This window comes from Oncorhynchus tshawytscha, linkage group LG02 (assembly GCF_018296145.1).
Source record: "Oncorhynchus tshawytscha isolate Ot180627B linkage group LG02, Otsh_v2.0, whole genome shotgun sequence".
NCBI classification, from domain to species: Eukaryota; Metazoa; Chordata; class Actinopteri; order Salmoniformes; family Salmonidae; genus Oncorhynchus; species Oncorhynchus tshawytscha.
Genome location: NC_056430.1, coordinates 46,698,942 through 46,723,683, shown reverse-complemented (window position 1 = coordinate 46,723,683; position 24,742 = coordinate 46,698,942). Strand labels below are relative to the sequence as shown.

General features: G+C 42.3%; 2 protein-coding genes across 3 annotated transcripts; one reads left to right on the top strand and one right to left on the bottom strand.

The window, feature by feature from the left end:
- Window positions 1-353: 353 nt before the first annotated feature.
- On the top strand, window positions 354-4,704 carry LOC112214714 (zinc finger protein 11-like). Its single transcript, XM_024373672.1, has 3 exons — window positions 354-435; window positions 1,467-1,688; window positions 1,826-4,704. The coding sequence occupies exons 2-3, from the start codon at window positions 1,481-1,483 to the stop codon at window positions 4,249-4,251; spliced, it is 2,634 nt and encodes an 877-aa protein (XP_024229440.1). The 5' UTR covers window positions 354-435; window positions 1,467-1,480; the 3' UTR covers window positions 4,252-4,704.
- A 1,725-nt stretch (window positions 4,705-6,429) lies between these two features.
- LOC112214719 (hyaluronidase-2-like) lies at window positions 6,430-19,837 on the bottom strand. 2 transcript variants are annotated; one of them, XM_024373695.2, is made up of 4 exons: window positions 19,764-19,837; window positions 13,658-14,627; window positions 9,272-9,361; window positions 6,430-8,629 (listed from the first exon to the last, which is right to left on the bottom strand). In XM_024373695.2, exons 2-4 carry the CDS (start codon window positions 14,609-14,611, stop codon window positions 8,237-8,239), a joined length of 1,437 nt encoding a protein of 478 aa, XP_024229463.1. In that variant the 5' UTR covers window positions 14,612-14,627; window positions 19,764-19,837; the 3' UTR covers window positions 6,430-8,236. The 2 variants fall into 2 exon arrangements, with proteins under 2 accessions (XP_024229463.1, XP_024229455.1); XM_024373687.2 differs by lacking the exon at window positions 19,764-19,837 and adding an exon at window positions 17,962-18,309.
- Window positions 19,838-24,742: the final 4,905 nt, after the last annotated feature.

The following is a 24,742-nucleotide window of genomic DNA, read 5'->3' as shown; positions in this document are numbered from 1 at the left end:
TAATAATGAAACAGTAATCCCATGCGTCTAAAGTAAACTAAATATAGTACAATATCAAAAACGCACAGTGTAGACAAACGTGTCCCAAAGATTTTGAACAGCACTGACTCTGCTGTTTGCAGAAGCAGATATATAAAGTGTGTTTCGAATAAATAATTCCGAAAGGGAATTATTATTCTGCGTTTTTTTCGTTCCAAATCAATTCAAGGTACATTTAAAAAAATATAGCAAATTAATATAGTTGAGTAACTGTTATCAAATAATTAGTTAATTATTAAAAATTACATCTACGAGATCTAGTGACGAGAACGTTATTTTATATCGATCAAGTCCAACAATTACACTGTTTCTAATCGAACACATTTGTGGGCTGCACGACAACATGGCGGGGTAGCTACTGCAGATAGCAAACGGAGGGATTCGATGTTGTTTTAGGTTTGTATCTGGTAAATTAGTGAAATTATTAGCTATCGTGCGCTCAGGCTCTCTGCGGAAGTTTGGTATTTTAATAGATAGTCACTCACCTTGAGAGTAGTCTAGTTGGATTGAAAACTGAAACAATGGTTCGTTTTTTTAAAGCCAACATCCGCGAAGTTTAGCCACAGCTAGTTAACCTAGATAACAATCCAAATAACATGTAAGTTAAGTCAAACCAAATAATGTAGTTAATTTGGCCATGATAACATTTGAGATCTAGCCGGACGGCACACACTACAATATTTCCCGCTGCTCTGTCGTTCGTTAACTAGCTACCACAAGTACATTCATTTCCAATGGAACGCTGCGATTGCCTTGCGAACGTATACATCAAATTGTATGCGTTGACGGCTTGACAGACATGGTAGTAGGTGAATGTTGAACTTTTGATGAACACATATCCAGATGATGCTGTGTACAATTTTGCACAATAACGCTGTCGGTATGATCGAGGCGACACACTGTCATTGCGCTAAATGGTATGCAGCATCATCTGGATATGTGTGCGCAACAAAAGTTCAACACTCCCCTGCTACCATTTCTGTCAAGCCGTCTATGCATACAATTTGATGTATACGTTCGATAAATCCAACATTTGCACCAGGTACCAAAACGAAAATTGCTGTTGGTGTGATCGTGTTGTTCAACATTCATTTCCAATAGAATGCTGCGTTGCAGAGGCAGTTGCAGTTTGTTTTGTGTGGTGCATACAAGTTGGATTTATCAAAAGTATGCGTAGACGGCTTTACAGAAACGGTAGCAGAAGGTGAATGTTGAACTTTTGTTGCACACATATCCAGATGAGGCAGTGTATCATTTTGCACGTGGACGCTCTAGGTGTTATCGAGGTGTAGCGTTTGGCTGGAGCAAGGAGTCCAAGTAGCCAGGCAATTTGAGGTCCCCGAACACTTGCATTCAGCTTTATCTAACATCTTTAAAGACATAGTTGTTTGTAGAATTATTTTGTGTGTGTGTGTATGTGCGCTCAGGATAAGACGATAACATGGAGTCCATTGATTTGGAGAGGGAGGACCCTCCTAGCTCACTATCTGGATATGCCAATGGTGAGATCATGACCTTGGAGATCTCAGACGTCTCTCCAGACTTGCTTGTTCTCGCGGTAAAGGACAGCAATCTACCTGAAAGTATCCATGGCAGCCTGGACATGGAGATGAATGCTGACTTTCATGAGGATGATGATGATGGGCATGGTAAGAGAAGACAGCAAGGCTATTGGGTTGTGGGTTGGGCTAACTTGCCATTTAACTGGGTTATTAACTGTTCTAGAAATACATACAAGGTCAAAAGCATTTAAACGTTGTCCTTGTTGCTTCTGTCATTTGTAAAGGTTTTGCAAATGTGGAACTCCAGTTCTTTCCCTGTGATGCCTGCGAAGCCTCCTTCACTAGCGAACCGGAGCTGGAGCAGCACTTGATAAGCTCTCACTCAATATGTGATGTAGCAAGTGAGAGAGGAAGACAGAAGGCCAAGTCAATGGAAACAGAAGGTGTCTCACCCCTGCACACCTGCATGACTTGTGGGAAGGTGTTCAAATATCTAACTTCATTCCGAAAACATGAGGAAACTCATATAAAAGCCCTGTACACCTGCAAGACTTGTGGAAAGGAGTTTAAATACCTAACTTCGTTTACAAAGCACCAGGACACTCACGTTGTACCAAGAACGAGAGGAAGAAGAAAGGGTAAGTCGATCAAAGCGGTTGGCCTAAGTGTCAACAAGAAAATGAAAGGCCTTCACACCTGCAAGCACTGTGGTAAGGAGTTCAAATACGTAACGTCTTTCATAAAGCACGAGAAGACTCACAGGATCACGAGAACCAAAAGAAGCCACAAAAAACAGAGGAAACTTTCAACTTCCAAGATTATTCTACATCTTCAAGGCAATAGGAAAGATGCCACAGAAACTCACGTAAGGGCCAACAAGAAAAACAGGAAGAACAGTGAAGATACTAATGATCAGGATGCATGTATTGTAATATCTTCCGCTGAGCAGCAAACGCCTGACACGAAACGTTCTCCTCCATTTCCTTGTCTGGACTGTGGGAAGATTTTTAAGTTTTTCAAATCTTACCAAAAACACCAGAAAAGACATGCTTGGGCACAGGGCAAAAGTGAAGGAGTGCCTCCTAAACAGAAGCACGGACCAGAAGCGAAAGAAAATATTAGATGTCCGGTTTGTGGTAGAGCATTCAACAAGCAAACAACTCGCAACAAGCACCAGAACATTTATCATCTGAAAAATAACTTGCATAAAAACACAAATGCATTAATGTGCTGTGAATGTGACCGCCATTTTGAAAAGGCAGATCTTTTCCAAAAGCACAAGTGCTTCCACCTGCGTAAGCATGTAAAGGCTTTCATAGAGGCAGGTAGGGTGAGCCAAGATGGGGATGTTTTCTATTGTCAACTCTGTGTCCTACAGCTCACCAGTGGACTGGAGTTTGAGAATCATGCCAGGGACATACACCCAGACCAGTACCGCAAAATCCTTAAAGCGGTTGGCAATATCATTAAAGACACCTTGAAAGGCTTGCAGACACGAAGGGTTGACAATCAGTCAACAAGTCAGGAGGAACCTGAAATAAACTTAAACAGTGTAGGAGAGACGGAGGAGGATGGATCGAGACAATTCATTTGCAAGAATTGTGGGGGATATTTCCTATATCGTGTTTCGTTTACATTTTGCGGGAAGTGTTTAAAGGATCGCAAAGACCGCAGGAAAGCATCCAAGGTGTACCACTGCGAGGAATGTGGCCAACACTTTGGCCGAAAGGATCACCTGAAGCGCCACAGCTATTCTCATTCTGGCAGTTCCTTTGTCTGTTCTGATTGTGGTGTTAAATTCAGGGATCCGGGAGAGTTGCGTACACATGAAAAGACTCATCAGGTGAGAAACCACGCCTGCCAGCAGTGTGGGAAGCGGTTTGAACAGGAAGAGGAACTGATGTTGCATCGTGAAGTTGCTCACCCAGAACCAGGCGGTTATACATGCCACCGGTGCGGCAAGACATTTAGTACAGTGAAAAATCTGGGAAAACACAGAATGATCCATTCGAATAAAACTCCCCATGTCTGTTCAAATTGCGGTACGAAGTTCAAGAGGCGCGAGCACCTGAGGCGGCATGAGAGCCTGCACACCAACGAGAAACCTCATCTTTGTCATTGTTGTGGTGATACATTCGGGCGGAAGGAGGACCTTAACACCCACCTCGGTAAAATGCACATCATATCAAGACATTTTCTTTGTAAAGCTTGTGGTACAAGTTTCAAGGACCGTAACGCTCTCAGGAGACATAGGTATCACGCTCACACTAAGGCTGGCAAGGTGTTCCAATGTGAGTCATGTGGCCTAAGCTTCGGTCGGGCGGATCATCTGAAGCGCCACAAGCACACACATTCCACTGAAAGATCCTTCTCATGCTCAATGTGTTACAAAGTATTCCACCGGGCAGACAACCTCAAGAAGCATGAAAGAAATCACAGGAACAAGTGGTTGGAATACCTGAACACTCACCGCCACAAAACGCCCAAGCAGGAGAGCAGATTTTCTGAGAGATCCAAGTGGAAACTGCGTCGATCTGAAGCATCGGCCCTACTAAAGCTTATCCAGAGTCACTCCAAGCAGCAGCAACATATCTGCTACGTTTGTAAAAAGACTTTCAGGGGAATTTACTATCTAAAGCGGCACCGTCTACTAAACTGCTGTGTACAAAGAAATAAAATGGATTCATTCCGGTATGGGACTGTTAAATAACCTACTTTGGTGTTGATAACCTGACCGATTTAGAAGTGAAACTTCATTTTATTTTGTAGAACTCGTTGGTGTGTTTTTGTATACAGTGAGCTGTAGAGCTGGGACGATAAACTGAAAATGATCGACACCGATCGCATATCGCAGGGATTGAGCTGATATCGTTCATTAAGATAAGTATCCTATACTAGAGAAATGTGACATTTGAAATTAAATACGTTTGCTAATATGGGTGATTGTTAAGGGGACAATTGATGGTTACAACCATCAAACTAGGAGAAGTAGTACTAAACAATCTTTTTTTTACGGTGGTGCACATCGTTAAACTTGTCGTGCGATTTTATCGTTATTGCATCAATTTTTTTTGGTCCATATCGTCCAGCTCTAGTGAGCTATGGCTTGCTGTATCTTGTATTGTCATGCATTTTCACAATGAAAATTATAACATCAAAATGATGGATTTTGTCTTGTTTCCTGTATCATATAAACCCCCCCCATTCATATCTCCAAATATCCTTCAACATACTGTTATTGTTATAGTAGCAGTTAGGAAGCTTGCATGCATACTTTGTAGTATAGTTCTTACTCTTTTGTATTACTTTGAAAGTGAACAATGAATCACATGTCAATTACATGCAAAAAAAGATTGTGTAATAAAGAGGAATCACTTTCCTTTCTGTTCCCAAGTGTCCACATGGTGGAGATCACAGAACATTTTTGTGGCCCAGGCTTCTATATTAAGGAAAGATTAGACTCGGATGGTTTTGTGTTCAACCCTCACCATCCACAGATCTGGCATGTCACAGTCTTTGTTTTTCCCCTCTTAAAACAACTGGTACAAGGGCACAGAAAATGTCCCCAAAAAGTAAGGATACATATTTTCCTGTGAATGTACGCATTTTATATTCCGGGAATAAAGATCCTGTGAAAAGCCTAACTTTTAAATGGCTTTAATTACAATATGTTGCCACTATGACATGTTTTTATTAAATAAAATAAAACTAATAGCAGTCTTGCAAGCATTCATATACTGAAGAAAAACAAATGCAACATGCAACTATTTCAAAGATTTTACTGAGTTAGTTAATTTGAGGAAATCGGTCAATTGAAATAAATTCATTAGGCCCTAATCTATGGATTTCACATGACTGGGCAGGGGCGCAGCCAGACCCACCCACTGGGGAGCTAGGCCCAGCCAATCAGAATCAGCTTTTCCACACAAAAGGGCTTTATTACAGACAAATACTCCTCAGCAACCCTCAGACGATCCCGCAGGTGAGGAAGTTGGATGTGGAGGTCCTGGGCTGGCGAATTTGACTTACTGCCAAATTCTAAAAAATGTTGGAGGCAACTTATGGTAGAGACATGAACATGCAACAGCTCGTGGACATTCCTGCAGTCAGCATGCCAACTGCATGCTCCCTCAACTTGAGACATCTGTGGCATTGTGTTGTGTGACAACTGCATATTTTAAAGTGGCCTTTTGTCCCCGGCACAAGGTGCACCTGTGTAATGATCATGCTGTCTAATCAGCTTCTTGATATGCCACACCTGTCAGGTGGATGGATAATATTGGTAAAGGAGAAATGCTCACTAACAGGGATGTAAACAAATTTGTGCATATGGAACTTTTCTGGGATTTTTTCTTTCAGCTCATGAAACATGGGACCAACAAGTTACATTTATAGTTTTGTTCAGAGTATAATCTATTGATACATGGAATTCACATCTTGTCCACACATTCCCTTCAATATTCCAATTGTACACACATCAATGGTATTACATGTGCCAAAACATTGGATCAACTTTTACGGGGGGGGGGGTCCCTAAAGAAGCAGAGGCTCAGTCTGGTTTTAGTTATAAAACAAGGCTCACTCTGTCCTCTCAGCCCAATATTGCTTTTTGGAAGAAAGAAAAAAAAATGGAGAGGAAAAAAAAAGGTAAAAAGGCAGAGGGGAGGAGCCCAAGGAACAGCTACCAAGTGGCAAAAGCCCTCACATGATAACATCACAATGTTATAGTTGTTTTTATGATGACATGGTAAAATCCTACAAAAACTCAATTTAGTTCTCTATACTGATCATTCATGGGGCACAAACATTTGAAACAGCTCACCCTGCAACACGTGGCAAGTGATTAAACTGACTCACCATGATGTAAATAATGACAGAACAGCATAAATTCAAATTCATTGAGAACCTTTTTATATTTCAAGTTTAATGTAAATAACTACTAATTACATCCAATCCACATGTGACAGTAAATGAGAAGCATGTTTGGGACATAAATAAGAGCAGTGAAGTTGACCAACACAGAGCCCCCTGGAGGTCTGACTGTGGTCCCCTGAAAAAGCACCCAGGGGGTCATGTCTAGATGGGGTACAGCTTGTGAAATTGATGTCAAAGTAGATTTTTTGTGCATTTCAGCAAACCCACCTAATTCTCCTAACCTGCTGTGTAAGTTATCCTAAACCTGTTACAAAAAGTAAATTGACAAAAGCTGTATTCCTTCTAGATAAAAACCACGCACGAGAGGCCAGAGCCATTTTCGAAGGAATTTTGGTTTCAGGCAACAGAAGGAAGAATAGAGTAGAAACAAATGGCAAAATGAGCAAAACAAGTGCTTTCAGTTTTGGTTTGCAATCCTCACAGACCCTCAAATAACATCTACAAAAGATTGATGGTAGAGGCACCAGAATAAGGACGACAGACATGTTAGGCCAAACACACTTTTCGAAAAGGCACTACACACTGGCATACCGTGTCATCTGTGCCGATGTCTGTTCACAAATGTCAAAGAACAGGTTGGCTAAAAATATGAATTGAAAATGATTAGATGAGTCTTTCTTGCTAATGTGATTACAATGTTGCAAAAGCAGTGCGCGTGACACAGAAAGACAGCTATATAGATTAAAGGAATTCTTTGCCACAATGCTAAGCCTCATTGAAGCTCATGAATATTCAAGAGTCAGTTCCAAATATTCCAGTTATTTTCCACCACAACATTAGACTTTAAAAAAATAAGGTTGTAGAAAAAGAGATTGTTACAAAAAGATAAACTTTTTTTAAAAGATTGCGTTTTTCCTTGTCCTATCTGCAGTTCTGCTAGATCAGAGCTGGGTGAAGGTATAGCCGTCTAGCCGAGAGAGGTAGGACTATCCAAGCACAGTGCCGGTCTCTTTGGACAAAAGCTTCACAGTGGAACAGTCTCCGTCGAAAAGTAGCATTCTTGTTGTGTGGTGCATTAGTTTCTGTTGAGGTTTCTCAATTCCCTCAGTTCCACATAAGGCGGGAGAGAGAGGAACATTCTAACAAACTAGTCATAACCTTACTAGTAGTATCCTTACTAGTTTTTATAATTTGTTTATTTAACTAGGCAAGTCAGTTAAGAACAAATTCTTATTTTCAATGACAGCCTAGGAACAGTTGGTTAACTGCCTTGTTCAGGGGCAGATAGATGGATTTGAACCTTTTACCTTTACCTAGTTCGGGGAGTCGATCTAGAAACCTTTAGGATACCTGCCGCCCGTAGTAACCTTACAACCTCTAAATGAAACACTTCACACAGACACACTCAATATACAGCTGAGGTCACCATTCATACACATTACAGACATCTTAGTTCTAGTTCTGGCTGCTAGCTCTGGTGAAGGGAGGGATAGACCAGTCCAGCATAGACCTTCCTTTCTACCTCACAGCACTCACAATAAAAACATCAAGTAAAAAATAGAAGGCCTATTGTTTTCCCACTTCACATGCTGTCCCTTTAGCTTGCGTGGGTAACTGAAGGATACTGAGGAGCATCTTCAGTCCCCTCCTTCACCCTGTTGACAGATGACACTCCCATGTCCTCTTCTCCATATGGATCAGTCCCAAAGAGCAGCTAGAGCCCATCCCCAACCAGGAATCCCCGAGGCCCAGCAGAGGCCAGGACCAAGGCGTGGTTGTTTCCCCCCATATTGCACGTAGTCAGCTCCTGCTCGCCTCCCTCAGTGGAGCAGAGTGAGAAGCCCCAGAGGGAGCAACAGGGTCAGCACAGACCAGACTCCCCAGACAGGGGCGGCAGCACTCTTCCCCAGCTCTCTCTGGGCACAGCCCTCGCCCTTGTACCCGCTGTAGCACTGGCACTGGAAGTGTTGCCTGTACCTAGCCAGCTCCCCCTGATCTAGCTGACCTGTCACCTTCAGCCTGCCCCCCTGGACGCTGATGCTGTGGGTGAGGGGGTTGAGGTGCAGGTAGGCGTCAGTGTCTGAGAGCGTGCGGAGGCAGCGGCCATGGGAGGTGCACAGCTGCTGGCTGCACAATTCTGCTGCCGTAGAGACGTTAAGCAGGTACCGTCCAAGCGGACCGCGTAGGTAGTCATTCAGACTGGAGCAGCTGGCCTGAGGGAGGAGAGCGAGAGAGTGAAACACGGGTGCAGACTCAGAATGGACAAACACATGTTAACATTTAAATTGTGGATAGACGGACAGGATATAGTTGTTCCAGAGGGGAACACCAGGGGTGTTATTCATTAGTCAGATTCCGTTGTCTGTTGCAAAACGTTTTACAATGGAAATCGTTGACTCTGAACAGAAAACGTTTTGCAACAGAAACCGGATTCTATTGAAAAAAATACATGTTGGTCCCTCCCAGTTTCGTTCTGTTTTCGCTGTTGGCTTCAGTTTGGTTCCTGCGACTAATGAATACACCCCAGACTGATGACTCAAAATCATCATGCATAATCTATGAATTGTCAAATAGGGGTGTGTCCCAAATAGAACCTTATTTCCCTACAGGGCAGGGCGTTGGTCAAAAAGTAGTGCACTATGTAGGAAATAGGGTGTCATTTGGGAAGCACACCAAATGGTGTCATTCATAGATAATGAATAGTTTGAATCACTTTATAAGGAATAGGGAATTTTCAGGGAGAACTCACATTGCTGGTGCTGTAGGTACGTTACAGAGGCGAACACCAGATTGATGACAAACTAGACTATGGATAATCTATTCGTGATCAAAATAGCTCGAAGGAGAACACTCACTTTGCTGCTGGCGTAGGTATGATCTCCCCAGACGATGACCCCAGCTGCTCCCAGGGCTACACTCTCCCCAATGGTGGACACCAGGTCTGTCTGCAGAAACACACACACACACACACACTCAGTCCGGCAGCACATTATGAACACACTGGCCACGTTTGAGATCGACTACATTGCAGCCAGCGACCACAAACTGACAGATCTACAAATCATAAATGAGTGGTCATTCATAACGTAAGGTGATTTGTAGTTCAGTCAGTGGCTGACCACTATGACGTTGAACGTAATCAATCTGAAACACACACCCTGCCCTCTATGAACAGGAACATGTCATCATTTAGTCAACACTGACCAACTGAGCTCACCCACGCCCTTTACAGTTCACGTCTACGTCCCAAATGGCACTCCTGTTCCCTTCAAAGTGCACTACTTTTGACTCATAGAGCTGGTCGGCAGGTAGCCTAGTGGTTAGAGTGTTGGGCCGGTAACCGAAAGGTTGCTGGAGCGAATCCCCAAGCTGACAAGGTAAATATCTGTCGTTCTGCCCCTGAACAAGGCAGTCATTGTAAATAAGTATTTGTTCTTAACGGACTTGCCTAGTTAAATAAAAAAGAGCTCTGGTCAATAGTAGCGCACTATCTAAGGAATAGGGTGCCATATGAGACGCATTCCCATTATACTCGACATTCTGAATCATCCAATCTATTCTCAAGACACCCTGATTTAAAACACAGACACCAGATGCGTCACTCTCCCACACACATTCTTCCGCGCCGACACACTCGTTCAACATGGAGAGATCTAGGGCAATTATATCATGGAGTCGTCAGTTCAGACACACTCTAACAAAGAAATTAAGCATGGAGTCGAACAGGCCTGTAGGCTAACCATGACGCCTCATTCATTCAGAATATTCCGGCACGCAAAAAAACGTCTCGGTCCGTCTCCCATCCAGTGTGTCTGTGTGAAGAGTGGTCCAGTGGGAAAGTAAACACTGACGCCCCGGCTGCCTGACAGCACCCCATTCATCCAGTCAGATATACACACTAGTACCAACCTCTCCAACATCACCACCAGACACAAAAATTGCCAAAAGACTCCAGCCACCTGAGACATGCATCAAGGCTCAGACCAACAGACTCCTAAACAGCTTCCATCTCCTGGCCATAACACTGTTGAATGGCGAACTACTGCTCCCCCTCATACCTACGCTGCTGCAGCTAAAAATATTATTGATTTGATTTATTACTACCACTACGCTGTTGTTCATCGATTGCCATTAGTATCCATGTATCCTGCTACTGGTCACTATTACTCCTGTTTACATGTATATACGATATATAGACAGTGTACAAAACATTAGGAGCATGACAGACTGACCAGGTGAAAGCTATGATCCCTTATGCCACTTGTTAAATCCCCTTCAAATCAGTGTAGTTGAAGGATTTTTAAGCCTTGAGACAATTGAGACATGGACTGTGTATGTGTGCCATTCAGAGGGTGAATGGGCAAGACAAAAGATGTAACCGCCTTTGAACGGGGTATTGTAGTAGGTGCATGGGGCAACGGTTTGAGTGTGTCATGAACTGCAACGCTGCTGGGTTTTTCACGCTCAACAGTTTCCTGTGTGTATCAAGAATGGTCCACTACTCCAAGGACATCCAGCCAACTTGACACAACTGTGGGAAGCGTTGGAGTCAACGTGGGCCGGCATCCCTGTGAAGTGCTTGACACCTTGTAGAGTCCATGCCTGACGAATTGAGGCTGTTCTGAGGGCAAAATAGGATGCAACTCAATATTAGGAAGGTGTTAATGTTTTGTACACTGTATAATCCTGCTACCAGTCATTTTTCAGTTCTGTTTACATGTACAGAACAACAGCTAACAACTATAAAAGTCTAGAAGCCTATCAATTCATTTGTGACTCTAGTTTGGGTAAGAATCAGTTGCTTGAGACAGTATTTTGTGCGCCGCTATGTGCACGCACACCCGCTATCTGCACGTGTGTGTTATTGGAAAGTTGGCGAAACCACAGACAGACAGACACATGTAGGTTTCTGGGGAAACACAGGCGACTCTGTTGCTGGACACGAGTGTGTGAGTTCTATATTTAACACCTGACATATTATGTAAGCCATGGGCTTTAAAAAATATATTTTTAAAAAAGAGAGAAAAAAGGAGAGCGGCACATTCTAGGAGCGCAGATGCAGTCATTTTATAACCAACGTTTCGACAGGGTATAAAGCCTTTAACACGGTATGTGGTCTTGACAGCTCACAGGGAGGCTCCTCTCATCAACCCTGTTTAAAAACCGGAGAGCATTTTGATGATGGATCGTTAGATTTTTAGGCCCTGTCAAGAGTAACACAGTGCTTTGCAAGACCAGAAGGAACCGGTCTGTGATTATCCACATCGCTCAGAAAGACCGCACACTGATGCTCTTGTGGAAACGTGATTGGCTGCATCTCCCCCCCACTTTTTATTTCACCTTTATTTAACCAGGTAGGCTAGTTGAGAACAAGTTCTCATTTGCAACTGCGACCTGGCCAAGATAAAGCATAGCAGTGTGAACAGACAACACAGAGTTACACATGGAGTAAACAATAAACAAGTCAATAACATAGTAGAAAATATATATACAGAGAAAAGACTGCATGGCTGCGTTTACACAATTCTGATATTTTTTTCACTAATTGGTCTTTTGACCAATCACATCTGATCTTTCCACATCCAATCTTTTTTGGAGCTGATCTGATTGGTCAGAACCAATTAGTGAAAAAAATATCAGAATTGTCTAAACGCAGCCATGCAGTCACACACACACACTCACTCACTCACTCACTCACTAAACTAAGAAAATGCATTGGGGTGCAGAAGACCAGAGATGCTAAGGGTGGCTTTTGAGTGCATCTTTTTATTGACGAAGAAAGCGGACTCGAACAGGCTGGAAAAAGATGGCGGAAGTGGACGATGAAGTGGATTCTGAATCCAACGGCGGTAAAATCAAGGAGAATTGGAGTATTGTCCAAAAGAATGGAAAACGGAGCAAAGTAATGTACAGTGATGAGAATGTCCCTTCGTATCTTGTAGGAACATGGTTTGTTAATGAGGAGCAGTTGAGCAGAGTACCAATCTTGAAGAAACCATTTGAGCTATCCAAACTGGTGGAGAGAGTAATGGGTAAAGTGAAGGCTGTGAGGTTCACGAGAGGCAGGCTTGTTTCGATTTTTTGTGCTTCTGCGGATCAGAAAGGAACGTTCGTTGCGCCTCACCCGATTTGATAAGTTGGAAGTGTCCCTTCGGAACAGGGCACCCCTAAAGGGGGCTATAGCTGGCGTCTCGTGGGGTTATATTCCTGGAGTGCTTGATGCACGTCGGATGAATCGTGTGGTGAATGGTGAAAAAAATGAACAGTCTATATGGCAGTTACATTATATGGAGTTTCTCCCTGCAGTTGGGATATACAAACTACAGTCAGTCAGAGCATTTATCCCAAGACCAATGCAGTGTGATCATTGTAAAGCTTTTGGACATGTTTCAAGTTTTTGCAGAAGGGAGAAGCCCGAAATGTCCAAGTTGTGGAAAAGATCATATCGTGCTTTTTAAAAGTGAGGAAAATGTGACATGTTGCAATTGTGGTGGGAACCATGAAGCTACATATTTCGATTGCCTGACAAGGGTAAAAGAGAATGAGGTGTCCAAATGCAGGGCTGTCCAGAGCATTTCATATGTAGCAGCTGTTAATGGTTGGGGGTTTGAATGGTGCTCCTGAAGAGTCCATGGTGGTGGATAGGCCTTCAATGCAGGCTGCAGGGGTTGCCTTTCACCAACAGGACCCAGATATTTTAAAGGTTAAGAAGGTGGATTTTGTGGCCTTTATAGCTATGGTATTAATGGCAATGCCAAGGTGGAGAGAAGGTCCAGGTAGGTAGATATTGTGGATGCGGTGGAGTTCCATGGAATATTGACACAAGCCATACCACCCTCTCAGGCCCTAGAACCCGAGAAGGAAGATATGGAGATTTGAAAGAAGGAAGAAGTGGGAGTTTTGTTTATGTCAATGTACTATTTTTTGGGGGGTGGATTAAGTTAGGGAAACTATCACATATGGATTTTCTTTGTACCTCGTTTTTGTTTTCAACCTGTCCAGTTGGTTGCGGCAATATACCTTTTTGGGTTGTAGTCCGCCATAAAACCCACAGAAGAATAAAATGAGAAAATCAGCTATAGTAACAGTCCGCTGAGAATGTCAAAAGCTACTGTGCGCCTGGCTGACTTCTTACTGGAATAACAATAACAGTGATATCAGGTTTCTGCACAGCACAAACTACTGTTGTGGTGAGTAGCCTAATATCTATAGGTACAGAATTAGACGACGTCGGCCCTCACCTCAGTCAGCGGAGTCAGCTCATTGGCATACGTAGGCCGGGTGTAGACGAAAACGGGCCGTGCAACCCCGTCGCCCGCCGAAGCCAGCCGCATCCCTTCCTTCACCCGGTTCCGGACAAACTGGCGCCCGAACGTGGTGGAGCGCAGCACCGTGCCCATGTAGACGGAAGGGAACAGAGCCGTGCTCTCAGTCCACAGCCAGGTGAGCTGGTCATTACGGGCCACATCCACATCAGGGCAGCGGCCTGTGTAGTTCTTCAGGCCACTCCGGTAGTCGTGGTTGTAGCAGTCTGGGAACAGGTAGAACCCCCACAGTTGGTTAGGCCGCAGGCTCTTGGCCAGCCTGAGGGTCTCCAGCATGAACTTTCGGGCCGACAGCTCAAACTCCTGTTGAGCCACTTTCCCCACTCGCTCCGGGGGCCAATCCGGGTTTTTCTTGGCCACTAGTTTCCGGGATTGGTCCCGGTACACGTTCTTGACGTCCCAGTTGCGGATCCACAGCGGACGCCACTCCTCCCAATCAATTACGGCGAGGCCTTTGGCGTTTGGTTCGCGTATGTATTTGTGCACACCTTCGGGCATCTTCTCCTGGTGCTGCGTGAGACTGGCGGCCTGAGGGATTCCACCGTTCACCGCGGTGCCGTCACGCTCGTAATACGGGTACAGCCCTAACCGATCCTTATAGAAGATGGTGAGGTTCTGTCTGACGAAGCCCTCGTTGGGCGAAGCTACGATCTGGAACTGCTCCAGCGGGAAATGCACACCGTGCCGGGGGCCACAGTCCTCCGTTGGGGCATTCCAGGCGAGGAGCAAAGGCTTCTGGGAGAACAGAGGCCATCTAGTGGGCTTCAGCTCTTCAGCTCGGAGGACATTCCTGGGAACGAGCAGAGCCAGGAGCAGCAGCCAGGGAAGCTGGCCAGTCAGGGCCAGGAGAGTGTGAAGCGCTAACCCCATGACCACCTTCTCTGCCCTGGAAGAGAGACACAATGACAATGCAGATCTTTAAAAAAACAGCCAACGGAATCAGTCTCTCCAGTTAGTTTCTCTGTATAGACTATATAAATTTGGCCTTGATCCAAAGTAAGCTATTGCTGAATGAAAGGGTATGTTTAGTTACTGTATACTGTCTCTTAGGTGCCCTCACAAAAACAATTTCTCACTGTGTTGTGTAATAATTACCCTTGAGCAAGAGTGGGTGTGTTATCGACAGCAAATCTTTCACACACTGATTGGCACACATATACTGGAAATTACCATCCAACATGACAGGGTATACATGTAAGATAGAGGGACATTTAAAATTACATTTTGGTACTCTACTAACATTGATTGATTAAAGGTAAATGTAAGCCTTAGGGCTGACCCCAATTAGTCGTTAGGCTGTTGGTCGACCAAGATTGTTTTAGTCGAGCAGTAACAAATATATATATACACACACAGTACCAGTCAAAGGTCTGGACACACCTACTCATTCAAGTGTTTTTCTTTATTTTTACTACTTTCTACATTGTAGAATAATAGTGAAGACATCAAAACTATGAAATAACACATATGGAAACATGTAGTAACCAAAACAAAGAGTTTCGACAGGGTATAAAGACTTCTTCAAAGTAGCAACCCTTTGCCTTTGACAGTTTTGCGCACTTGGCATTCTCTCAACCAGCTTCATGAGGTAGTCACCTGGAATGCATTTCAATTAACCGGTGTGACTTGTTAATTTGTGGAATTTTTTCCTTCATGCGTTTGAGCCAATCAGTTGTGTTATGACAGGGTAGGGGGGTATACAGTAGGTAGCCCTATTTGGTAAAATATCCAAGTCCATATTATGGCAAGAACAGCTCAAATAAGCAAAGAGAAACAACAGTCCATCATTACTTTAAGACATGAAGGTCAGTCAATCCTGAACATTTCAAGAACTTTGAACATTTCTTCAAGTGCAGTCGCAAAAACCACCAAGCACTATGATGAAACTGGCTCTCATGAGGACCGCCACAGGAAAAGAAGACCCAGAGTTACCTCTGCTGCAGAGGACAAGTTCATTAGTTTACCAGCCTCAGAAATTGCAGCCTAAATAGATGCTTCAGAGTTCAGGCATCTCCACATTAACTGTTCAGAGGAGACTACATGAATCAGGCCTTCATGGTCAAATTGCTGCATAGAAACCACTACTAAAGGACACCAATTAGAAGAAGAGACTTGCTTGGGTCAAGAGACACGAACAATGGACATTAGACCGATGGAAATCTGTCCTTTAATCTGATGAGTCCAAATTTGAGATTTTTGGTTCTAACCGTGAAAGGGATAAATGTAATGCTCTGATCCAATGGAAACATCATAAAATAGGTCTACCTGATTACTTCTCATCAGTGCTGGACTTGGACTGAAATAGTTTCCAGTTGTCATTTTGGGTACTGGTACTGTTTATACTTAGATTGTATGAGCTCTACAATACTTTTGAGCTAATAAGAGGAACAAGAGCTTAAGCAGGAGAAAATTTGCGGTGCCGGTACTCAGCTCCGGTTAGCTCCTGCCCAAGTCAAGCACTGATTCTTATCCTTTGTGAAAATAGCCTACAGCTTTGTCTGTCACAAGCTCACTGCCGCTGGAAACTGAGGGCCCAGAATATTTTATACAATGTTTCAAGTTTGCTAGCACAAGTATCGTGCCTGACCCAAATTAATACAATGTATCAGGTATGCTGCAGACAGGCCATGTGATGTATAGGATATTTATTTTTAGGATATATATTTTTTCTACCTGCAGGCTGCAATGTTTTTATTTGTTGGCTTTATTTAGGCTATTTTTACATAGTTGGCAATGGAAGTACCTTTTTAGGTTAGTATCATTTTCATTTAGATAGAATTTTGATGAACCACATTACAATGATTTTGAGATATGGAGATGTTATTACAAATTAAATTAAACTGTTTCACGAAAAGGTTGCAGCCTCCTCATGTAGCCTATCACCAGCAACTTCAGGAGAGTAATGGCAGTCTGCAAAAGCCAGGAGGAGGTTGGGTCAGGTTAAGTTTTTTATTTAGGTTATCTGGATCTCTGGCACCCTCTTAAGGAATTGGTCTTATTCATCAAATGGTCATCTTAAAGCATCAGACAAGCTCAATGCATATCATTTATTTTATTGAAACACATAGGTTGTGTCTATATGGAAAAATACACGTTAATAATATTTAATTATAGACGACTTTCAGTCCAACAATATTTTCTATTTTTTTTGGGGGGGGGGGGCAGCCCTAGTAGGTCTACAGTAAAATGACTCAAATAAACACATAGGCAAAGAGACAGACACAAAACTGACTGACAATGCATGGGGATATTATATATCTTATTTCGGTCCATGTCCATGTAGACATATACTGATGACTGCATTTGACCTTGCCTGGAAATCAGACTGATACCTTTGGTTCACAGTCACATTTGTTTGGAAAATTGCCTCCTACAAGCCAAAATGGTTGATAAAATGATATTTTAACTTACCATACCGGTCGGTTGTCCAGTGCGGTTGGCCCTTTTGCAGGTAGGAATGTAAGACAATATATACACACAGGAAAGTATAATTAAATAAACGTTTAAGTGCTTTTAGTGTGCTTAGATTTCTATCACATGAAGCATGCACATAACCATTTTATTGGCATGTATGCATGCTTTTTTTTTTTTTTTTTTGTCTTGTGAGCATGATTCCGGTGATAGAACTCTGGATGCACTACAAACGCTTTGAAAAGTTGGTCATTATACTTTCATATGGCTATATTGTCTCACATTCCTACCTGAAAAAACCCAGCCACATGGAAAACCGGTAAAGTCAAAAATATAATTGTATTCAACACTGGCTTGTAGGCCTAGAGGTCGCGAGAGGAAACTTTTATGATCCAAACGCTCATTTCTGCCGGACTGAATGCAATTCAAGTTTTTGGTGTCAATGTCTGCTGCCTTTGACACGATCCGAATAGAACAATACACTCAAATGTAAAACCAAACCAGCTCGCCAGTTAACCACAATGTGATTTGTCTAAATGATTATCATTAAACGAATACGCTTGTGAAGTAATTAACGTTAACGTTATATGAATACGACATTTAACAAACGCATTCGAGCACACGTTGTAGCGGTAAACGCCGACAAAAGTTAGCAAGAGCTAGTTTCACAGTCCTGCGTTTACGTATTACTACAATGTAGCCAAACACAATATAACGTTACAGTGTATGACACAGTTTACGAACTGGGCAATAATATCACACTACTCGCTCGAAATGTAGCCATACTTAGTTGACCAAGTGATTCTGACCTGTAGCACTCGACTCTCTCAGGTCCCAGGACACCGGTTTATTCCACCCGTGTGGTTTCAAACAAAAAACGAGATAGACGACTCTGCCGAGTTCTTGGTAAACATATCATTCTGATGGAAATGTTCCAGCAGTTTTCTTGCTGACAACATATTATATTTCGTGCAAAATCCTATGTGGCCTACGTCACTAAATGTTCGGCATTGAGCCCAGTTCCAACTTCCAAGTAGATAAAGTATTCCGAGATGCTACGAGTTCAGCACTGCTCGTTCTATTCTACGGGAAATGGGCGATACGTTTCGAAATTGACGTCAATGTTTAGGCTACTTTGTCTTACTGATCAATAAAACATCTATGTCAGTGGTCTAATGAATGGGGGGTGAAATGTGTATGTTAAAGCAATACTAATATCTTTCTGTGGCTTTTTTGGTTTGATATTTGCTTCCGATTACACCCCTTAAATTTCAATAGTGGTTTAGTCTTCCAATTTCGCTGAGGAAGGGATATTACTGGCACTGCTTGAGCTGAACTACTGTACAACGACTACTAGCTGGCCTAATAATACCAGCATCACATTACAGTAGTGTGGATGTCCACTCTAAACGAGCATATAAACATTATTGGCGGTAGATGGCTTGTTAGTCTGTGTGTGTGTGTGTTATAATTCAATCACAATATTGTAGGCCTTACTGATAATTTTCTGGGAGGGAACTGAAAAGCTATGTGATCATAGCTACCCGTTCCAACTTTTCAGGAAACTGCAATAAAGCGTACAGCTGTGTAACGACATCCTTTCATCCACAGTTCAACCCCTAGAAAGTAGGATGTCAGCTGCCTTTGAGTTTGCTGTGGACATAGCTGCTGTTCCTGAAAGAGTTGGAACCACTGACTCTGTGCTGACTCACCTGGTGGATTAAAAAAAACGTAGATTGGGAAACTTCTCCCATGGGTGCTGACCAAGCATATCAAAACCTAAAGCAGGAAATTCTGTCTCTCTTTCTCAGTCTCTGTTTGCTTCTTCACAGATGTCATTTCAGGATTTGATTTGATTTATAGGGAATGCAGAAGACCAGACCATTTTAAGTGATCTGTGATACCTAAAGGTACCTTAAACAGGGCTTGCTTTACATCAGTGCCATGTGTATCTGTCTGCACTGACCGTCCATGGTTGAAAGCCTTGCTCTTTGCTCCTCTCTAAGCCCTGTGGAAAGTTTGGAGTTGCTACTAACACACCTGGAGTTAACCTACAGTAGTAGTGAAGTCACTACAGTAGAGAGGGACTACGTTATTGCTGCTTTCATTTAGCAAAATGCAATCGGTGCTATAGTATGCTACCCACAGCTAGACAGCTATTGACACAGATGTGTGCCACAGGATGTTGGTGACACCTTAATTGGGGAGAATGGACACTCACTAATGGACACTCACTAACTCTGACACAAAACACACACACACACACATAAACAGATATGAAAAAGCTGAAAACACTTGTTAGAGGAAATTGTCGTATTATCTCATTAAAATTACTTTACACATTGAGGCCTGTGTGTGGTATTGTTAAAAAGGCATTAACGTGATGTGCCTCCTGTCATAGCAGATAACATTCACTGTGTCTGAAATACAGCTGTTAACCATGCTGGGGTAACTGATTCAAGCAGTAGAGTACATCATTTTTTATAATAATTTGATAAGTAATACATTCAGAGAAAGAAATAGAGTAAAAAAAAATAAGAATGCAGACAAATATGTGCTACAAATATGTGACCCTGTAATCAGTTGTTGAATGAATCTGTCTCCCACTTACCCAACAGAGGCTACAGTCCTTTTCCTCTGAAATCTACCGAAGAGGTCTGGATGTGTAGTATAGACCAGTTGCTCTCCCCCTTATAACATTGGCTTAAGTGTCTTGGGTCCCCCTGCGTTGAAAGTCCTTTGAATGGGCCAGTAGGTCAGGCAGAGGTGCAATGCCTCTCTCTCTCTCTCTCTTCTCTCTCTCTCTCTCTCTCTCTCTCTCTCTCTCTCTCTCTCTCTCTCTCTCTCTCTGTTAGAAAAAAACAGCCTTACATCTTATTTCAACCTTTGGCAGACCCCATCTCTGTCCCTCCCCCATAACCCTGACAACCTGACCCCAGGCTCATGAATTCAATAAAATATACCACTCTCACCAGGGGCTCAAACAAACCAAGAGGCACTTCCTTTCCTCTCACGCTCACAAGTAAATTCAGATTTTTCCCTTCCTTTATGAGTAGACTGACAGGTTGTTGGACTAGGTATTGGACTAGGTATAAATTCTATGAAGCATAGAGCTACTTATTTTACAAGACAAATTATTACAAGACAATCCTCAAAGGCACAAACCCTAGAAAAATCCTGTTCGTGTGTGTTGGTGCATTAAGGTACATGATAGAGTTTAGCTTTGAAGCCAGAGGTTTTCTTTGTTTTTGTCACTGATCAGCTGACTGCAGGACGACCCCAAGCATCTCCCATTGTCCAGCTATTGTCTAGATCTGGGTATAGAGTTCAGTCTGACACGTTGGGGGAAGGGTACGTCTGAGGTCCACACACACACACACACACACACACACACACAAAAAAACATTTTGGGCTAGCATGAAGGGTATTCGGCAGCAGAAATTTTTTTCAATTTTATCAGCAGTAGGCATTTTGTGGAAAACACATTCAAATGATCATGTATGTGCATTCTGTTCTTTGCGTTGGGTATTTTGGGTGACTATTAACACATAAGGCCTCTATGGTAGGAACATTGCCACTTTGTGCTGCAATGTGTTGAGCCCTATATAATAGTCACTTTCTCATTGAGTGATAGACCCTGTCCTCAGTGTGTCCCTATATACTGTAGGCAGAAACAAAAGCTGCTTTTATACGCTGGGCATAAGCAACAGTTCCTAGGCCATAGGTCAAAGCCAGCTTGCGAATAATCATTAGTGCCAGTTAGTGGGGGTGAGATGGATTACGGTAAAAATAGGGTACTACTCAAGGTATTAACTATGTTAATTATTATTATCAAGTTCAGATCTTCAACAGGTTGTTCAGTCTGAACTTTATGTGGGTTTTAGCAGTAGCTTTGTACTAGTCTTGCACTACTAGACATCACATCATATTCTAGTTAGTTTCTATGGATACATTTAGAACGACTGGAGTCAAGACTGCCTTGTTACAAACGTTCACTGCTGGTGATGCTAGTAATTATCCCTTTCTCTGCCGTCACCATATTTAACATTACAGAACCATAGGATAGAACTGGGAAGAGCCTCTGGATGTCTCCTATCAACATAGTTTGCATTCCACTTTGGCAAAATGTAATAGTTTTGAATTCCACTCCTGAAGAAGTAAACTGAGATGAGATGGGGCCAGTTCAAAGACTCCTGTCCATCTGTCCTGCGTGGGGAATTTGACCTTTGACCAACTGGCTCTATATCCCCATAACACCACAGCCCTGTGAGGACATAAGAGATTGAGGTAGAGGAAAATGGCTCCTTGAATCCTTGTCTTTCCAAATGGCTCCTTGTCTTTCTTTGGCTTTTGTTTGCTTTAATATCCTTGCATTTGCTGATGTGTTTACGACATTCGTTTACAGTTCGGTTGGCTCCAGTCCCACCCACAAAATGTGTCATGGTAATTCACTAAATGCAACATGACACAAAATTCAGTGGAATGACAACTACAAAACATTCTGAAGGGAGTGGCTCGCTATCTGACAGCCAGAAAGAAAGAAAATATGATTCCCTTCTCAGAAGTGTGATTCTAGAAGTACTTCTTCTTTCCCTGAACTGAAAGAAAAATGTCCTCCAGGGGAAATGGACATGAGTTATTTTCTCTGGTTGACACAGACATGCTCAGGAAAGTGATATCACAACTTAAACCTTCTACCTGCCTTTTTGATCATATCCCCACCACCTTCTTCAAAATAGTTTTTAATTGGATAATTAAAGAAGTGCAAAGCCATTCTTATTCACTCTCTGTTCACAGGCCCTTTCCCCACTGCACTAAAAACTGCTATGGTGAAACCCCTTCTGAAGAAATTAAATCTAGATTATTTAGCTCAGCTCTCTTTCGGCAAATCAACCCCAAACAAACAGCAAATGTATATATTTTTTTTATTCCAATCTGGTTTTCGGTGCCCACCTCAGCAGAGATAGCCTTAGTTAAAGTGGTAAATTATATTAGAGCCAACACACATGCCAAACCGCTCTCTGTCCTTCTACTGTTGGATTTAACTCACACTGGTGACCATGATGTCCTTCTGGAAAGACTGTAGAGGTGGGTTGGCCTCTCTGGTCCAGTTCTAAATGGGTTTAGGACCTATTTAAATGGTTGATAGTTTTTTTAATACTGTTCAGTTGACATATGTTACCCCTTGGCAGCATTATCAGAAAGTACGGCATTGATTTTCACTGCTGTGCAGACGATACACAACTTTACATTTCTGTGTCACCAGAGGATTTTTAGCTCCGCAGATAAATGATTAGACTGTATTAGTGATTTAAATACTTTAATACTTGTGATGGCTCACAACTTCCTCAAGCTAAATCAAGACAAGACAGAGGTACTTATTATTGGCGCCAAAGCACAGAGGGAGAATCTGGCCACACATCTGAATTCACAAGTAATAAATATAAAACACCAGGAAATAAACCTAGGTGTCATTTTAGATACTGAACTCAATTTCAAATCACACGCTAGGAATGTGACCACCTGAGGAACATTGCCACGGTGTGGCTGTTTCTATCTCAGGCTGATACAGAGAAACTCATCCATGCTTTAAATTATAAGCAGGCTTGAGTACTGTAATGATCTCCTGTCTGGCCTACCCAAGAAAGCCATTGGTCAACTGAAAAACATACAGAATGCTGCAGCACGGGTATTGACCAAGACCAGACGGAGAGCACACTTTACACTGGTTTTAAAGTCTCTGCACTGACGGTCTGTGAGTTTTCGAATTCATTTTAAGATTCTTCTATTTGTTTTTAAATCAATCCACGATTGGCTTTGCCTGTCCTTAGGGTACTTTTTTAGTCTCAGTTTTTATCGTTATTCTTTTTTTTTATCCTCTTTTGTTTGTTATGTAGTAAATACTTCTGTTTTTATTTTCATAGTATATTTATGTTTTTTTCCTGTGAAGCGCATTGTGTTGCATTCATGTCTGAAATGAGCTATATAAATAAAGCTTGATTTTGATTTGAAGTTGTTTGGATGTCCTTTGGGTGTAGACCAATCTTGATAAACACGGGAAACTGTTGAGTGTGAAAAACCCAGCAGCGTTGCAGTTCTTGACACACTCAAACCTGTTCACATGGCACCTACTATGCTACCCAGTTCAAAGACACTTAAATATTTTGTCTTGCCTATTCACCCCCTGAATGACACACATACACAATTCACGTCTCAATTGTCTCAAGGCATAAAAATCATTCTTTAACCTGTATCAGCACCCTTCCTCTACACTGATTGGAGTGGATTTAACAAGTGATAAATAAGGGATCATAGCGTTCACCTGGATTTACCTGGTCAGTATGTCATGTTTTGTATACTCAGTTATATATATATATATGTATATATATATATATATATATATATATATATATATATATATATATATATGTATATATATATATATATATATATATATATATATATATATATATATATATATATATATACACACATACATACACACACTCACTGGCCAGTTTATTAGATACACCACCTTGTTCACGAAAATGGATCGCTCCTACAGACAGTGAGTCACTTGGCCGTGGCTTGCTATATCAAAGAAGAATGGCAAGAATCGTGCAAGCTAACAGATGGGCCACAAATAGACAAATAATGACGTAGAACGGCATCTTGGAACGCACAACTCGTCGATCATTGTTATGGATGGACTATTGCAGCAGACGACCACACCAGGTTTCTAATGTTTTGTACACTTGGTGTATATTATGTGTGGGGAAAAAGCTATATGGTTGTATAAAAGCCAACATGAACAAATAGGTCACTCATGTTCACTTTCATCCCAAAGAGAATTTAGGGCTTCTCGAAAGTCCCCCACAGAAAGATTCAGAATTTCAGAACACAACCTTACCAAAAAACAAAACTTTCCATTTCACCTTTGCATAACCCTTCACCCAACCTCTGGAATATTGTTCTAGCCTTGTGGAAAAGTGCAGAGACATCAAAAAAACACTTCAACGCTGTTTCATCTCCCTCCCGTGACGGGACTATACACAGCGACTCTTCTCAGAGTTTTTTTGTAGTCGGTAAAGAAAGAAAATTAAAACGTGTATAAAAGCAATAAAGTGGAGTGGATCCTGACCCAGCATTCTTTTATCCTTTAAGCAGAACAATAACTCAGACAGCTTTGCATGAAGAACATTTCCCATGGCATGAAGTGGGCATTACCATTCTGCTGACCCTTGCACACACACACACACACACACACACACACACACACACACACACACACACACACACACACACACACACACACACACACACACACACACACACACACACACACACACACACACACTCAATACACATTCAGATGGTCAAATAAGACAAAGCACAGTTTTGAAAAAGACAGGCTTATTTTAACACCTTTCTATGGAATAATATGTCGTGTAAGTTCTACACATGGAACACTCAAAGTCAATCTTAAATGAATCATTATTTATTGACAGCAAGCTGGAGAGGTCACAGTCAAACTTAGATGCATATAGTACTGGTCTGAAGTAAGCTCCACCGGGGCAGTCCCGTTAGTTC

What these genes read in the sequence shown, in the direction of transcription:
- LOC112214714 (XM_024373672.1), top strand. Translation starts at nt 1,481, where the DNA reads ATGGAGTCCATTGATTTGGAGAGGGAGGACCCTCCTAGCTCACTATCT. An exon ending in GGATGATGATGATGGGCATG is followed by an intron (nt 1,689 to 1,825) that starts GTAAGAGAAGAC and finishes TCATTTGTAAAG; the next exon opens with GTTTTGCAAATGTGGAACTC.
- LOC112214719 (XM_024373695.2), bottom strand. Translation starts at nt 14,611, where the DNA reads ATGGGGTTAGCGCTTCACACTCTCCTGGCCCTGACTGGCCAGCTTCCC. An exon ending in AGCTGACTCCGCTGACTGAG is followed by an intron (nt 9,362 to 13,657) that starts GTGAGGGCCGAC and finishes GTGTTTCTGCAG; the next exon opens with ACAGACCTGGTGTCCACCAT. An exon ending in ATACCTACGCCAGCAGCAAA is followed by an intron (nt 8,630 to 9,271) that starts GTGAGTGTTCTC and finishes CTCCTCCCTCAG; the next exon opens with GCCAGCTGCTCCAGTCTGAA.